Source organism: Emydura macquarii, unplaced genomic scaffold, assembly GCF_026122565.2.
Source record: "Emydura macquarii macquarii isolate MOO-44397 ecotype Brisbane River unplaced genomic scaffold, CSIRO-AGI_Emac_v2 contig_1027, whole genome shotgun sequence".
NCBI classification, from domain to species: Eukaryota; Metazoa; Chordata; order Testudines; family Chelidae; genus Emydura; species Emydura macquarii.
In genome coordinates this window covers 7,966,212-7,983,377 of record NW_027131164.1, presented here as the reverse complement: position 1 = coordinate 7,983,377, position 17,166 = coordinate 7,966,212, and the positions used below count along the sequence as shown (strand labels likewise).

General features: G+C 38.2%; 1 protein-coding gene across 5 annotated transcripts in view; it reads right to left on the bottom strand.

Annotated features, from left to right (window-relative positions):
- The window catches only part of CYRIA (CYFIP related Rac1 interactor A), an 87,790-nt gene that overhangs the window by 21,957 nt on the left and 48,667 nt on the right, over positions 1-17,166 (bottom strand). For 3 of the 5 annotated variants that reach the window (XM_067544741.1, XM_067544742.1, XM_067544743.1), the window contains 2 exons: positions 13,683-13,795; positions 11,403-11,482 (listed from right to left, as the gene is read on the bottom strand). In XM_067544741.1, the coding sequence (XP_067400842.1) occupies positions 11,403-11,472 (70 nt within the window). In that variant the 5' untranslated portion in view covers positions 11,473-11,482; positions 13,683-13,795. The other 2 variants (XM_067544740.1, XM_067544744.1) reach the window with 2 other exon arrangements.

Here is a 17,166-nt window from a genome sequence, read left to right as displayed (position 1 = left end):
GTTCCTACCTTGTCTCTTGAAATGTCTCCTCTTGAAGCAGAAAATGTCTCCTCTTAAAGCAGACTAATCTTGATACTTCAATGAGAGAGGCATCATATCTGCCAAAAGCATTACACCTCTCTGGCTTTGACTGACCTGAACACTGGATGGAGCATAATGCCTTGAAGGCTTTGCTTTGAGTCTGTCTTGTCAACACTGCCCACTGCTGTATAGGTCTAATACATAGCTCATCACCCAGCACTGACAATATAGAGAACAGTGTCGGATGAAAGATACTGTATGTATGCTACAGTCATGTCTTAAAATTTAAGATCATAGCAACATTGATTCCCCACCCCCATTTATCAAAAGTAATTAGACAAAAGGTAGTTTATGAGCTTTAATATCTCCCACCACCAGCATTACTTGTTACTGTGAATACTACACTTAAGAGGACACCAAACACCATTAAATGTCATGTATTTTTTTTCCCCCCAAAAGTATTAGGTAGAGATGAAAACCTCTCCAGGGTTACGATTTAAACCAGCTTTCCCTATAAACTGGATTTTGAGTTTTTACCTTCTAAATTAGCCAAAATGAAACCAAACCACCTGAAATTTCATGTGTGAGATCATGTGCCAGGGTAAATTTTTTCTGGATGTTTTTCAACTGAAGCATTTCTGGGATGTGTTTAGAGTAAGAGGTAGTGGTTTCACTTTTTTTTGGCTCTAATTCCAAAAACAGCTTTCCCTATGAATTCTAAACTTGTTGGTCTTGGCAAGGACCAATGCACCTTTGGCGAAGGTTTTTTTTTTTTTTTTTTTTTTTTAAAAAGGGTGAAGGAACACTTAAGAGAGAAATTATAGCTACTTAAAAGCACTTTTATGTATGTTAAAGGACATTACATGTCTGTTTTTTCAGAATCTAGGAAGCCCACATCACCTGTATGCCAACTTCTTGAACTTTAAGTAGTCCTGGTACTTCCACTGAGCAGAAGTAACCAAAAGCCCATTAAGGTAGTGCCAACCCCATAACCCACATTACTTCCTGGATGCAGTGCATTTGCAAAGCAACAGAATCTAGGATTCATGAGAGAACTGCATTCCTCTGTATGAAGCTGCAAAAATGGATGCCTAGGCAAAGGGCCTCATCAAACCTGTTCAGTATCTGCATGCTCTCAAGCCTTCATTGTGGAGATGTGAGGGTAATAAAAGGAGCATATGTTCCAATTGTCTTGCGTTGTTAGAACATGACATACTACAGATATCTACTTCTTCAGTGTTACGTTGTTGCCTCTATTAACAGGAAACTTGATTCTGCATCCAGAAGTTGCAAATGCTTTGAGTAACTGTGCAGATATCTGGTTTCACAGTGAAGTCGCTAACCTTACTGAAGATGGGATCCTTGGAAACTTTTATGACTATATCCGCAAACTGTAATTAACTGACAATCTAACTGACTGAGACCCAATAACTTTTCTAATATACAAGAATTGAAGCGCCACTATTTTTTCATCCTGCCCTCACCAGGATATGAATGAAAAGTGTCTTGGATAATAACATATCAGTAGTTTTGTTTTTTTGAAAGAGTTTCAGGGAAGGTCAACATTTTCAGTCTCTAGTTTCTCTAATTAGGTACATAAATCCCCATTTAGGCAGCAAATCAGCCAGTTTCAATTTCACAGGTGCTAAATACCCACAACTAAAATTGGCTGATGGGGGGGGGGGGGGGGGGGGGGAAGGGAGGCTGCTTACTTAGGTGCCTAAATATAGATTTGAGACAATCCGGTTTGAAATTGTTGGCCTTAGGTTTAGGATCCTTTAGAAATAAAATGGTTATTCGTACTAGCAGCTCCAAGTTCTCTGGTCTGTCATTCCAAAGTTCATCATAATTTCTGAAAGCCACCTGAATAAAAACGAGTACAAATATTGGCTACTAATAAAAAAACGGAATGTCAGATTCTGTAGGGCTCTGTTAAGTTACATTCAGTTCCAAGTGGTTTTGGAAGTGTCACTGCTTTTAGAAAGTGAAAGTTATTTTTTTTTATTGGCAGGAGAGGGAGGGAAGCAGTGCATGGAAGAAGGGACTAGCTCAAGAAAAAATGTCCTCAATAACTTGTAAGGCTGCTATAAAATAGAACTCCTTCAAAGTTCAAAACTGACTGTTTTTGTTGCTTTAAGGAAACTCCCAAGCATTCCCTAACAATTCCCAACAAGATTTTTTTTCCGGCTTGCTTTGTAACCCCTGAAGAAGGGCCTCCATGGGCAGCAGTAAACTCTGGCAGTAAAGCGTTTATGAGAAGGAGAAAATTCAGAGTCTGCTGAGAATAGCCTCAGGTACTCAGGATTCAATCTACTAGCCATTAATTTAAACATGGTCAAGCCCAAACAGTACAATATCTCTTGCATTAACAAAATGCGCATGAGTGGAATTCACAAGTGCTAATAAAAGTCTTCATTAGTTGTGATACCTGATTCACATGATCAATATGGAATTATTAAGATTATGGCTCTGTATCATTTAATCTATTAACTCAAAATTTGGTGGGGTAAGGAAACGAAGTATAAGAGGTGTATGATCAATCGAAGTCCAAATCTGTTTGAACGAGAATACCCACATCACCAATGCCTCATGCTTCAAGAAGAATACTCATTTGTTTTATTGCTGGAAGTAAGAAAGACTATATTGGTAACCCTTTATCAAAGTGATATAGCTTACATTTATCTAGTCTGCATCCTACTCTTAAAGAAGGGCTATTGAAATGACTTATTTCCCCACTCACAGGAGATAAGACTTGATTCCTGAAGCGGGCTATCACTTGCTGGAGAAATGGTCTTGGGCACTGCTATTTGTTTTCATGTCTCGAGTGAAAGACAACTATGGAAACTGCTGTATCTACTCAGGTGTTATACTGAGTTATGTGCGGTGATAAACAGCTTTAATTTTTGCCTATCTAAGGTTTTATTTGTCTAGGTTCTTATGCACTCATCACCACAGTACCTGTCCAACTCAGGAAAACTACTCCTGTGTATGCAGAACTCCCTTTGCTTGCAAGGCAACATTACAGAGAAGTATCATGGAAATTTTTTAAGTATTACTTCATCTGCTATTCCCATCTCTAGCTTGGAAGTATACTTCATTGTTTTCCTGCATTATCTTGACATCAGAATAAAAACTAAACTGATACACAGAGATGGTTACATGAAAAAAAATTATCAGAGAAGTAAAAGATTTTTCTGTACCCAAAATCCCTAAGCACCAGAGATGAAACTTAAGAAAATAGAGCTGGTAAACATTTTTGAAATTGATAAAATTTCAAAATTTGGAAATGTTTGGAGGATTTCCATCCTTCTCCCCCATTTTTCAGCCAGTTGTAGAGCTTGTGCTAGTCAAATTTTTTCAGATTTTGAATAAAAAAAGGTATGTTTATATGTGAATTTTGTCACAAATATTCAAGAGTCCCCAAGCTCATTTTTTAATTAGTCCTAGTAAGAAAGTCAAGAATTTTATGTCAAAAGAGTTTGAGACACTAAGGACAAAAAGATGCAAAGAGCAGGCTGGTGATAGATGTTTGAGACAAAAGTAGGGTTCTTCAACTGATAATAAGGAAGAGCAATTGGAAGTAGATTGGAGTCTCATGTATTGTTAAATGGAAATTATACAGTAGGTTTTTTCAAATCCTTAAGTGAAGATGTCCTGCTATTAATTTGTATCAAATTATAGAGTTATTGGTCAACCCAGAAGTAACAGGTATGAAGAATCACTAGTCAATAAACATATAACATGCCACTTTTGCTAGTGGAGCTCATCCCTACAACCAGCTACCTGAAACCTATGGACAGTTTACATGAAGAATAAAGAATCATGCTGATTTTTGGCTTCTCTTCCCACTCACATCCCTTACCACTTTTGACCAATATTTGTATATGTAACTTCTGTTTAGAAGTGGGAAGAGGGAGGGTTGGGCAATCATATGGGTCATAGTATATCACTTTCTGCCATGGATGCAAAAGTCACACAGGGTTGCATTCTCTAAACGCTTTCTTTGGCAAACCAATCTTTTTTTAAAGTAAATATAACTATCTCACATACCCACTCTTCAGTTGACATATCCCAAGGGCTAGTCAAGAATTGCGAGGTAAGTGACAAAGATATATATTTCTGAGTTGATACAGATATTAGATTTTGAAATTTCAATATGCTGTTAAGAAGAAAAGGCATACCTTGTCCTGCTAAGTTTCAAAATGCAGAGAACAGAATTTGCTGTCCCAAAACACCATTTTAAAAAAAAGTAATTCTCCAGAGTGCCTTCCCAAACCACAATATTGTATATTTGTTTGCATAATAATTTCACACCCAAGAAAGCTACTGAACAGCAGTTATTCCATGCAATGGCTGAAATGACATTTTTTTGCCTCAGTTGGACTTCATTTTAGCCATGGTCAGGAAAACAGAACCCAAAGAAGGAATGCACTGAGCTAAAAAACTGCCCCTTTTAACCAGAAGGTATCACTTTTTAGAGATCAAGCTGCCACAACAAAGAGGTGATATATGGCTGAAATAAATCCCTGTGGATACATACATGAAGCACACCAACATTTATGCTGCAAAAATAATCCTTCCTTTACATTTATCTGAGATTCATTCATGAATCTGATAAGATTATACAATGTTTAAGGTTTATAGCTAATTTGTGCTATTTTATACATTGTAGTTGATACTGAATGAACTGAGATTACCAATGCTGACCTGATTTAAATATAAATAGTCACATAATTGAAATAAGCTTTCTGTGGCCAGTGTTTAGCTGCACAAGAAAGGAATCTTTGCAGTCCTGAGAAAACTAACATAAATAACTAACTTGTCCTTATTTACTTGGATATATGTGCATATTTTCTGAAATGTATTTGTACTTCGAAAGTTGTCAAAAAAAAAAAAAAAAAAAAAAAAAAAAAAAAAACTTAACCAACAGAGTTAATGTTGTTCGAATGCATAAGAACATAAGAATGGCCATATTGGGTCAGACCAATGTCTATCTAGCTCAGTACATTGTCTTCCATAGTGGCCAATGCCAGGTGTTCGGAGGGAATGAACAGAACAGATCATCATCAAGTAATCCATCCTGTCAGCCATTTCCAGCTTCTGGCAAATAGCAATCCCTGCCCATCTGGCTAACAGCTATTGATGAACCTATCCTCCATGAACTTATCTAGTTCTTTTTTGAATCCCATTATAGTCTTGGCCTTCACAACATCCTCTGGCAAAGAGTTCCACGGGTTGACTGTGCATTGTGTGAAGAAATACTGACTTTTGTTCGTTTGAAATTAATGGGCAGCAGGTTTAATTTGGTGACCCTTTGTTCCTGTGTTTTGAGGAGTAAATAACATTTCCTTATTTACTTTCTCCATACCAGTCATGATTTTATAGACTTCTATCATAGCTAAGGATAAGATTTTGGCATGGAGGTCACGGATTCCGTGACTGCCAGAGACCTCCATAAAATAATACTTTTCAGCTTCTGGGGGCTGCAGGGACTGGAACTCTCAGCCACCATAGCAGAAAGAGTCCCAGAGCTCAGGGGGGGAAAAAAGAGGACAGCAGCTCTCAGCCATGGCTGAGCCACCAGCTCTGAGCCACCACGGGTTACAGGGCCCGCTGTTTGTCAGAGCAAGTGGCGGGGATCCTTGGCAGTGCAGGCAGCAGAGACCCGAAGGCTCTAAGTCGCTACAGGTGGCAGAGATTCCAGTTGCTGTCCGCCAGGCTGGGTGGTGGAATCCCTGGCTTTGAGCTGCCGCCGGTGGCCGCAGAGACCTCGCAGCTCTGAGCTGCAGGCAATGGGGGGACTTCAGAGCCCCAGGTCCCCTCACCACCTATGGCGGCTGAGAGATCCAGGGTCCCCATCACCTGCAGCAGGTGACAGCGAATGTCCCCGGAGCTCTCAGCTGCCACGGGGAGACCCCTGAGCTCCCAGCCATGGCAGGTGGACCCTGCAGTCATCAGTAGGCATCGGAGGAACCCCGCTGCCCCTAGCCATGTGCAGGAGTGGAGGGACCCCACTGCTGAGGCACTGCAAGGGGACACCTGAACCTGGAGACCATAGCCAGTTTGGGCAATGGGCCCCACAGCTCCGAGCCACAGGCAGCAGGGGGACATCAGAGCCGCAGGGTTCCTCCACTTCCTGCGGCGGCTCTGAGCTCCAGTGTCCCCACCACCTGTTGTGGCTGACAGCAGAGGGCCCAGAGCTCTCAACTGCAACTCCCAGTTGCGATGGAGGAACCCCAGCTGTGGCAGGCAGTGGGGGGACCCTGCAGCCCCAAGCCACTGCAAGAGGACCCTGGAGCAGGTGGCAGGCCCCATCCCCAAGATCCCAGCTGCTATGCCTCCATCCCTCCTGGGTATTTCCCATCTGCTGCCCCGTTATTTTTAGTAAAAGTCACAGACAGGTCACGGGCTTCCATGAATTTTTGTGTATTGCCTATGACACGTCGGTTATTTTTTACTAAAAATAAACATGACAAAATCTTAACCTTAATCATATCCCACCTTAGTTGTCTTTTCCAAGCTGAAAAGTCCCAGTTTCTCCTTATATGGAAGCAGTTCCATACCCCTAATCATTTTAACTGCCCTTTTCTGTACATTTTCCAATTCCAATATATCTTTTTTGAGATGGGGAACCAGTTCTGCACACAGTATTCAAAATATGGGCATACCAGGGATTTATAAAGAGGCATATTAAAGGAACAGATAATAAGATAGAAAATATCCTGATTCCCAACACTGTTAGCTTTTTTGACTGCCACTGCATACTGAGTAGATGTTTTCAGAGAACTATCCACAATGACTCCAAGATCTTTCTTGAGTGGCAACAGCTAATTTAGATCCCATCATTTTATATGTATAGTCCCAATGTGCATTATTATGCATTTATCAATACTGAATTTCATCTGCCATTTTTTTGCCCAGTCATCCAGTTTTGTGAGATCCCTTTGTAACTCTTCACAGTCTGCTTTGGATTTATCAATCTTGAATAGTTTTGTATCATCTGCAAATTTTGCCACTTGTTTACCACTTTTTTCCAGATCATTTATAAATATGTTGAACAATACTAGTCCCAGTACTGACCTGTAGGGGAAACCATTATTTATCTCTCTATTCTGAAAACTGACCATATATTCCTACTCTTTGTTTCCTATTTTTTAACCTGTTACAGATCCAGGAGAAGCTCTTCCCTTTTATTTCATGACAGCTTACTTTGCTTAAGAGCCTTTGGTGAGGGACTGTGTCAAAGGCTTTCTGAAAATTTAAGTACACTATAACCACTGGATCACCCATGTCCACATGCTTGTTGACCCTCTCAAAGAATTCTAGTAGACTGGTGAGGCATGATATCTCTTTACAAAAAACACATTGACTCTTCCCCAACACATCATATTCATCTACGTGTCTGATAATTCTGTTCTTTACTATAGTTTCAATCAATTTGCTTGGTACTGAAGTAAGACTTACCAGCCTGTAATAGCTGGGATCACCTCTGGAGGCTTTTTAAAAAATTGGCATCTTATTAGCTATTCTCCAGTCATCTGGTATAGAAGCTGATTTAAATGACAGGTTACGTACAATAGCAGTTCTCAATTTCACATCTGAGTTCCTTCAGAACTCTTCGGTGAATACCATCTGGTCATGGTGACTTATTACTGTTTAATTTATCAATTTGTTCCAAAACCTCCTCTAATGACACCTCAATCTGGGACAATTCTCAGATTTGTCACCTAAAAAGAATGACTCCCTTTGGGAATCTCCTTCACATTCTCAACTGTGAAGACAGATGCAAAGAACACATTTAAAGTAACAGAGTAATTCCAAGATCTAATGTTTATTAGCCTTCCCTACTGGTTCTCACTGTAACTTCTAAAGCAGTAGAACATGGTCACATTCTTTGAAGTTTCAGCACTTTAAAGTTACATACCAGATACATGCACTGGAGGTGCAAATTGTTTTTATTGGTTAATTACTACATAACCTCTCTAAGAGCTATACAGCTAAAAACAAGAATACCACATACACTGTATACATCCACTATCTCCAAACCATTTGGAAACATTGTTTGGCTATTGTGCACCTGTGATAAAGAGGCAAGTCTGTGACTCAAAGCCTGTGTGTGTCGCACAAGCAAGTGTAGAAAGAGTTCTGAGAGACAGTCATAAAATAAACATGTCAGTTTTGTGAGAAGCTGAAGGATGATTGAACTCAACTGTTTTCAGATGTAATAATACATTCTATTGAAGAATAGCTGTAATATATATTTTAATAAAATGTAAAGATACAATTGAAAACTTGTACCATACCATTCCTTATACAAATAATTAGGAGGCATGGGGGTACAGAAGTTAGAAAGGTGTGTGTGTGTACGAACCTGGAACAGAAGTATACTCAATATAACTCCAGTTCTCGAACACTTATGCATATGTTTACCACTACATGAGTAGTTGCATAGAACTGACTGGACTATTCAGACTTGAGTATGAGCATAAGTGCTTGCAGGATTGGGGCATATGTTTGAGAGTACTTTTGGGTGATCTCTAAAGTCAGGAGGCTCGCAATAAAGGCAGTTTCATTTGTGTTCAAAGTATTGCTTCATAGTGTATCAAAATAAACTGGCCACTTCCCAAATCCAGAATTATGGTGGATGAGTTTCCAGTAACCATGGGAGATCTTTACAGTCTGCTAACCCCCTCAAACAAAATTCAACACTAAAAAGAAAAAAGAAAAAAGAAGTTGCAGGGAAGGGATTAATGTGTATTTTAGAAAAGCGTCCTGAAGTGTCTGCTTTGCTGGAATTCTAATCAACTTAAATATAAAACTAGAAACCTTAGGTATACAGGAAGCTACAAAAGAAGTCCAGCAAGTATGCAAGTACATTCTTATGTATGCATATTAGTGAAGAGCCTCTTTTTCAAGCTATAATGGGGTAAGTGTAAAGTGCATCCAAGCATGCAGCTAAGGGAATCTTCTAATGCAGCAGTTCTCAAACTTCGAAGAAGGCTGGGTGGTACGCGGGCCGTACCGCGCCGCCGAATCCACCGCCGGAAGTGCCCACCCTCCCACCCCTGCAAAACCCTGCCGCCGAAAAGGGGCAAACGACGGAAGGGTTTCGGCGGAGGGCATTGTTCCCCCCATGTAACCCGCCCCCCGCCACCGCAAGTCCCCCCCCCTTTTTTTCCTGAGTGGTACTCGGGTCAGGTACAGTCGGGTCAAGTACCACTTGACCCGACTGTACCTGACCCGAGTGGTACTCGGGGAAAAAAAGGTTGAGAACCGCTGTTCTAGTGTATCTATTTTATGGATTTTAGACTTGATCCCAAACAACCATGTGGTACCTTTAAAGTAATAACAAAACCACAACATTTTTAACCTTTCATCAGCAGTGTCAAACTAATTTAAATGTGTAGGCACTTTTGCTCCTCCATAGTTGGGAATGCCAGACAAGTGTATGCATGTGCCTAAAATAATTACTTGTCGCTGTCTTTGGGGAGTGGGTGTTCTCTGCATTACCCCCACTTTATTTCTTGTTGGCAACATACTTCAGGAAAATCCAGTTCCAGTGCCAAGATTTTAAAATAGATATGTTTTCCTTCCCAGCCTCCTAAAGCCAGACCACCAGTCTCCTGCCAAGTCTGAAGTTCTGGCAGAAGTACTTTTTTTCAAATCCATGACATGATGATACTGATTAAACAGTGCATCCCCAAGGCAGCAAGAGGCCTTTGTAAAGGGTTGGCAGCCACAGAGCTATATTAGAGAACTCTAAAAGTTTATAGACCAGATTACAATGTTTGGGACAAAGGTTTGACACCCCAGTCTTATAATAAAAAGTATTCACAGTATTTGGACAAAAGAGAGAAGGATGCAAGGTTCACAAACTCAAATTTTTACTTGCACTATTTATTTATTGGAACTAACAGATTAAACTCTACAAGTAGTATCAAAATGATTTTTCATAATGTAGTAAATTAAGATCTGGGAGGGGAGATTACTGTATGTCCAAATAACACTATTTCCAAGCTGTAACCCCAATTCAGGAAAGTATGTTCAAGTGGTTTCTTAAATTAGTCCCTATTCAAGAAATGCTGACTTGAAACTGTAAATAACACAATTTATTTTTCTGTTAAGAGTTAAAACTAATGACTAGATTTTTTTAAAGTAGATCCAATCTTTTAAAAGTATGACTTTAGAAAACAGGTGGGTATCAATTTTTTCAAGCAGAAATACTCAAGCAGAGTATTTTAAGACAAGTACAAATTTGGACAGACTGAAATGAAGACTGAAGAATGACCTGGTCATTCTTCCAAAAGAACTTGATAGAAGTCCTTAATTATTTCTGCCAGAAACATTGTTTAATAAAGGTATTTAAGTACTCTAAGAAAAAAAGTGAAGACAATTTGCATTGGTATCATTTAAAAAAGCATTTAATGTAGAGTAGCAGAATTGAGATTCAATCTATGTTTAAAAATTTGATGGCCAGTTTTCAAGAGAATGTCATGAATACATGCAGGAAAACAAACCAGCAAAAAATGAATTATCTTGCATCAAGGTATAGATTTGGTTAGAAAATTAGTGTGCTTGTGATTAAGATTCAATAAAGCATACATACTTGACCACATTTTGGTTTTTAGAATTTCTAAAAATAACCCAGTTAAATCAGTATTGAACAATGCAAAAAAAAAAGTCATTTGAACTATTTATGTTGTAGTTATGAATATGTTTGGTGTTTTTAAAAAAAACCACATATGATGAAGTGACAAAAGAAAAGATATGTTTTTCTAAAAAACATTCTTAAAGAAAGTTAAAGGCAATTAAGTCCTTTCATCAGAAACATTAGTATTTGTATCTACTTTTAGGGTAAATAAAACGTGTCTTGAAACTAAGTCAATACGAAACTTTACTTACATTTATTCTCTTTGCCCAACAAGATTTTAGCAATTTTACAGTAAAATGTTTTACAAGTATTTATCATTATTCAATATTAAACAGAAGCGTAAATCAATTTGTTTGCAAATTCCTTTTGAAATATTGTATGATGCATATATCCATATACTTTATTAGGAAATATTTATTAGGAATAAAGATGGTAAGCCAGGCAAGAAGCTTTGCTCACTTTCAAAGTCAAGGAAAAAATCTGGCCCTGATCAAGTTCTGTGCAAGTGAGTACTTCTAAAAGTTTTCACATTTGGTTACTGAAAAAGAGAAAAGGAAGAGAAAAAGCATCCTGAGTGAATGAATGATCTTGGAGACATGGATTTGGATATTTTGATTCTGCTGAAAGCTTGCCACTATATTCAATCATTAAAATGTTCTCTGAACCAATTTCTAAGTAAAAAATAAATAAATAAATGTTTTTACATCTCTTGTAATTTTTTTGAACTTACTTTCAAAATCCAGGAAAAAATGTGGATAATTTTCAATATCCCTGGTAAGGACCTTAAGAAGATTACCCATCCCAGCAAACCTAGTGAATGCAAACAAGACCATAAAATAGTTACATATGCAAAATTATAAAGTTAAAATTAAAGGCTTAATACAGTCTGCAACATTTATTAAATTTCATGTAAGTTCTGGACCTTACGGAAAACGTTGATTATTAATGGTGTGATATTTATTTACATACCAATGTGGAGAGAGTGAGGCCTTGTCTATACTTCGGAATACCTCTGATTGAGAAACTGACAGTCTACAGTCAGGGTGGAGTAGATGCATTTATACTGACCCTTTAGTTTAGGCAAAGATACATGTGAGTTACTTCCCTTAGCAAAACTGACAAACCCTGAATGGTTCCCATTCACACTTGTGAATCCTCCTGACTGCGGGCCATAGATTGCTGAATCAGGAATATTCCAGAATAAAAACAAGGCTTCAGTCCCAGATTTATATTTAAAAATAGAAACCCAAGAAATCATCTACAGGGAAAAAACCCATCCATTAGTCTAAGGAACAGAACCAAAAAGTTACAGTTCTATGTGTTTCTAAAGTTAAGAAGATTTAAATGGTATAATTACCATAAGTGCTACTACAAAAAATTTGAAAAATCCTCCCACCGCTTCATTGTAGTACATTTTTTTTTAAAATGGAAAACCCCTTAAGCCTCAGATGCATCTTTTCAATTATGTCAGAAACACCCAGATCCCATCTTAATTAAAAAACTTCCGAATGTCGGAGGAAAAATTAACAGAAATTCTTGAAAAAGTGAGTGGCTTATTGGCAGACATGAAAGACGACATCTGTATGGCCTTGTCTGTGCTGGAAAGTTTTACCAGTTATATCACTATAATCTTTCCACATGGAGACCCATACTGGCAGGGTATAAAAAGACTTTTTTCAGTTTAGCTTAACCCCCTTCCCGAAAAAGACACAAGCTAAACTGAAAAAGGCACAATTATACTAGGAGAGAGTAAGCCCTGGTCTACATTTACATGCTGATTCGGCGGCAGCCGATGGGAGTTATGCAAGCTACACAGAGTAGCTTGCGTAACTCCCATCGACTGCTGTGCTTCCCTTCTGTGTGCTGTCTTAACTGCACTGCGCTGACGGGGAACCGCGTTCCCGTCAACGCAGCGCTATGCCACTTGAGGGGGAGGATTAACAGTGTCTACTTCTGGATCGATTGAATGGGTCTTCACAGACCGCTCAATCGATCCAGATAGGTCTATCTGACGGCGTCGACTTTGCTGCTGTTAGTACAGACATACTCAGAAAGTATTAAACTGTAAGTTGCACTGAAAAACTTTCATGTTTAGACAATACCCACAGCCATTTAGAATCACAATATTTCTTCATCTTCATCTACACAAGTACCAAGTACTGTATCAGAAGTGGGGTATTACATTCATGACAATTTAAGCACAGCAAATATATTTGCCAAACCCTATCATCTATAGATCTTTGGATTGGCACTTGATAGTCACCTCTTTTTCAGTTTCACCTCTTTCCTCCCTTTCTTCATTTAAAGGTATGGCACCTGCCTGTTACACATTTCAAGGATGTTTCCATGACGAGCAAGAACAGGAATAGCCTTGAAGTGGAATTCTTCCATGATTTTAAAGCAGCCCTGCTTAATTTCAGTTTTAACACTTTATGAAATAACAGTCAATGGTATGGTCTGACTTGACCTAGGAAGCTATATTAGGCTTTCAATGGTTGTATTTTTTTCATGTAATTCAACAATCCAGAAGTTGCCTTTCCAGAACACCTATAATGAGCAGACTGTCAAGCCCTTTACAGTTAGAAACATTTTGCATTCAAAATATTAAAACATGAAAATCAGTTTTTCAGACAGTTATACCAGTTTATATGCAGAAACACCACTTTTTTTTTTCTTTTTTCTTTTTTTTTTACTTTCAAAGCGAGGTCTGTATCATATATACAGAGTTAAACTTTCCAATTGGAAAACAAAAGTGAGCAAAATGCAAATGGAACCAAAATGAGTTTATACAATACTAAATCATGTATTTCTTCAATAAATTAACAGTAATACATTGCTATTGCCATTATGTGGATAAGACAATATGCAGATCTCAATTTCCTCTTCATAATCTTGGAAGAAACAATACATTGATATTTAAAACATTTGCTTTAAGAAAACAGTTAACATGACCCAATTAGTCCCACTTTGGATTCCTCACTTCCAACTCTCATTTTAAATCATGTCTTACCTCACTCTTCAGACAGCATCCGATGAAGCAATTTCTTCTAGTTCCAAAGTCAGCACTACATCCAAAGACTGGCTTGGGTGATAGCATGCTATAAACAGCAAGAAAGCAGTTCCCTTTGCCAAAAAACAAACATGCTAGTCAGACTAAAATTCCTATTTCTAACCCTAGGTATTTATGAATACACTGTAGTAGTCCAGCACTCCACGGCTAAGGGGAACAATTCTAAATAAATTTCATGCAATTACATTTTCCTGGACTTAAGTTACATATACCTGAGCTTCCATTTTAATTTATTTTCATTCTCTCATTTGGAATAGTCAGGTAGTTAAATTATTTTCACCTCAAGTTTCATCTGTCCCCATTACAAACAAGGACAGTTTAATTAAGTATTTGTTTCACAGCGATCATTGCTGATGGTCATGCTGCCACTTCTAATGTTCTATAAGCTGCTATTTCAACATCCTCTCTCTGGTGTCAGAGCTACATAAACAACAACATGAAAACAGCTTCTGTATCTAAAAGATTTAGTGAAGCTGATTACTAAAACACTGCTCCTTGTTGTGTAGTACTAAAATCAACGGTCAATAAAAATAAAACAGATTTGGGGTTGAGACAAAATCCTGTCTCAAATTACTGTACTTATAGGCTAGAATACAATGTTCAACATCCTCTTAAGGATTTCTGTTTCTGAAATCAGTTGAAAATCCAACTTCACCTATTTTTTTTTTAAATATTAAACATCCTATTTCCCAGTCTCCAGATTGACCCCATTCTTTCCTTCTACGTAGCTCTCCACTTCTTCCGCTATGAGAATAGTAAACTAAATGGAATCAGTAGATTTGTTTGGTAGCAGCTTTTAGACACAGACATGTATATTTTATCTATTCACATGCACATACCACAGTAGCTTAACATACATGAAAACTTTTAAAGAACTAAATTTCTACCCGCAATCATCCTCAAAAGTTAAACATAGCTACAAGTTCTCACAAAAAGCAATAGATTAATAACAAGTTGGGAGTCAGTGATTCTCAACCTATTTACCGGGTTGGCCACATCCAATGCTACCTGTATGGCCCCAAGGATGTGACATGGACCACAGCTGTGTGCTGATTGGGTCCCAAGCAGCCTGCAGGCAGCAGGTTGAAAACCACTGCTCTATATCAAGTTAGTTTGGACTTATGAGAAACCAAACACACTTTAGAATAATGTTGAAATAGTGAAACTACCTTACTTTTGAACATTCATTAAACTCTATATAAGATTTGCTTCAGACTTTACAGGAAGAAAGGTCTATGTTGAGCTAAGATCTCACACACGTGAAATTTCAGGCAGACTGGTTTACTTCTGGAGAGGTTGGGAGAGAGAGACCTCTAAGGTAAAATCACCTTCAACCAGTTTGAGAAACTAGCATCTTTTCATTATCCATACTGGTATTCCAACCTGAAACATAAATATAGCTCCTCCTAATCAGGAAGCCCATAAATCTGAGGGATGAGAAACATTGTATATCTGTTGGCAACACTTGCAAAGCCTATCCAGCCAATAAGTTATTGAAATTAATTTGTATTTGAGGTACAGTGAGAGACCATCATATCACAAAGGATGAAATCACACTAGCTATAAGCAAGGTTGCTGCAAGCAAGGTTCTATCACAATTTTCAGCGATCTGAATAGAAAGGCTCTGAACAAGGAGGTGTGGGTGGAAGGTGTTTCAGAAAAGAAAAACAATGCAGGACTCCCCTCACCTTGAACCTCCCCCCTCAGGTTTCATTTAGTTTCTGAAGGAGACTTCCTTTCTTTTCTGAATTCATGCCACTGAAAAATGTGTGTGCGCTTATAATATTGGACTACAGAATGGTAAAAATGCCTGTAACTGTCTGAGCAACATTATACTACAGTTTTAAACATTATTTTCACCAGTGGAAACATTTTAGTATAGGAAAGACCTATCCAGGAACCTTACTGAGGGGAAAAAAATATTTAACATATGTGTTGCTAGCATAGGGTCAACAGCAGTGTCTACAGTTAATAACTACTCATCTTGTATTTCACAATTATTCTAGCTCAATCAAACAAATACATTTGTGTGGGTAGTTAACTGCTCTACCATATTTCAATGCAGAATTTCCACAAAACTTCCACGGGAAAACCTCAAATGCAAAAAAGGAAGATATAGAAGGTCAAACCAATTTGTTTGTAAACTTTAACCTAATAATGAATAATTTGTGGTAGTGGTGAACTCTACAAAATAACAATTACTTCCTTCAGCTCAGGGATGTGAATATAATTTGTCTCCTCGATCACATGAAGTAAATAATCTCAAGTGAAAAACTGATAGACTAGCAAATCATGTGCAATCATTAGTTTAGTTTTTGAAGAGCACAACGTTCCATTTCTCTAACCTGGAAACTATTTGCTCTCTGGTACTGTGGACTAAGTTTAAAAGGTGAACTCCAGCTCACCTGGAGTGAATGTACTGTAACACTCCTAAACAGGGTGCCAAGTTCTGTTTAGTTTCCAAACCACTTAACTTTCAGCGGTATACTTTAAAATCAATGAAGTGCTGAATCAGAATCTCAGCAATATATTTGTTTTCTTCTGCTTTCCAAACCATTCAAATTTAGTTATGAATTTACATACGAATGTAAGAAAAACATTTTTTCTATTTCATTACATCAACTTTCAGGCCAGCTAACAGCATCAAATCCCAGTTTATTCCTTAGGTGCTCCAAATTTGAAGTTCTATACCAAAAAAAAGCAACCAAAACCAGAGTGTCTTAATAAAAAATAGGGAGGGTTGAGGAGGAATTGTCATTATATAGCCTTATTTCATGGACTCATAGGACTGGAAGGGACACACCTGTCATGCCCAAGTTCTCGTCAACCCAAAAAAATTTTAGACAAAGTGTTTTATCTCAGTCTGATAGATAGGTTGTCCATAACTTCCACAGACAGCAACAAAACTGTTAAAGATGACATGCTTTCTCTTGTAAAGGGAATGATACTACACGGTACAATGTTGGGTCAAAAGAATCCCCAGTTTACACAACTCTTGTTATATCAACAATAATTTTCTGTGAATCATGGTTGCATCTTATGGAGAATAGGAGTGATCATTCTAAAAATCACTTCAGTCTCAGGTTTTGGAAGCTCTTCACTAAGGTCATTTTGGCCTTGTACAGATGAAGGCCATAGCCTGGAGTCATATTTGGTGGCCAGGGATTGACAAAGATATTAAGAGGAAGGTGAAGTGCTGTACTAAATGTTAGTAAATTCAGCATGATCCTGGCCCAGCTCATAGAATCATAGGACTGGAAGGGACCTCACAAGGTCATCTAGTCCAGTCCGCTACACTTATGGCAGGACCAGACATTATCTAGACCATCCCTGACAGGTGTTTGTCTAACCTGCTGTTAAAAGTCTCCAATGATGGAGATTCCACAACCTCCCTAGGCAATTTAGTTCCAGTGTTTAACTATCC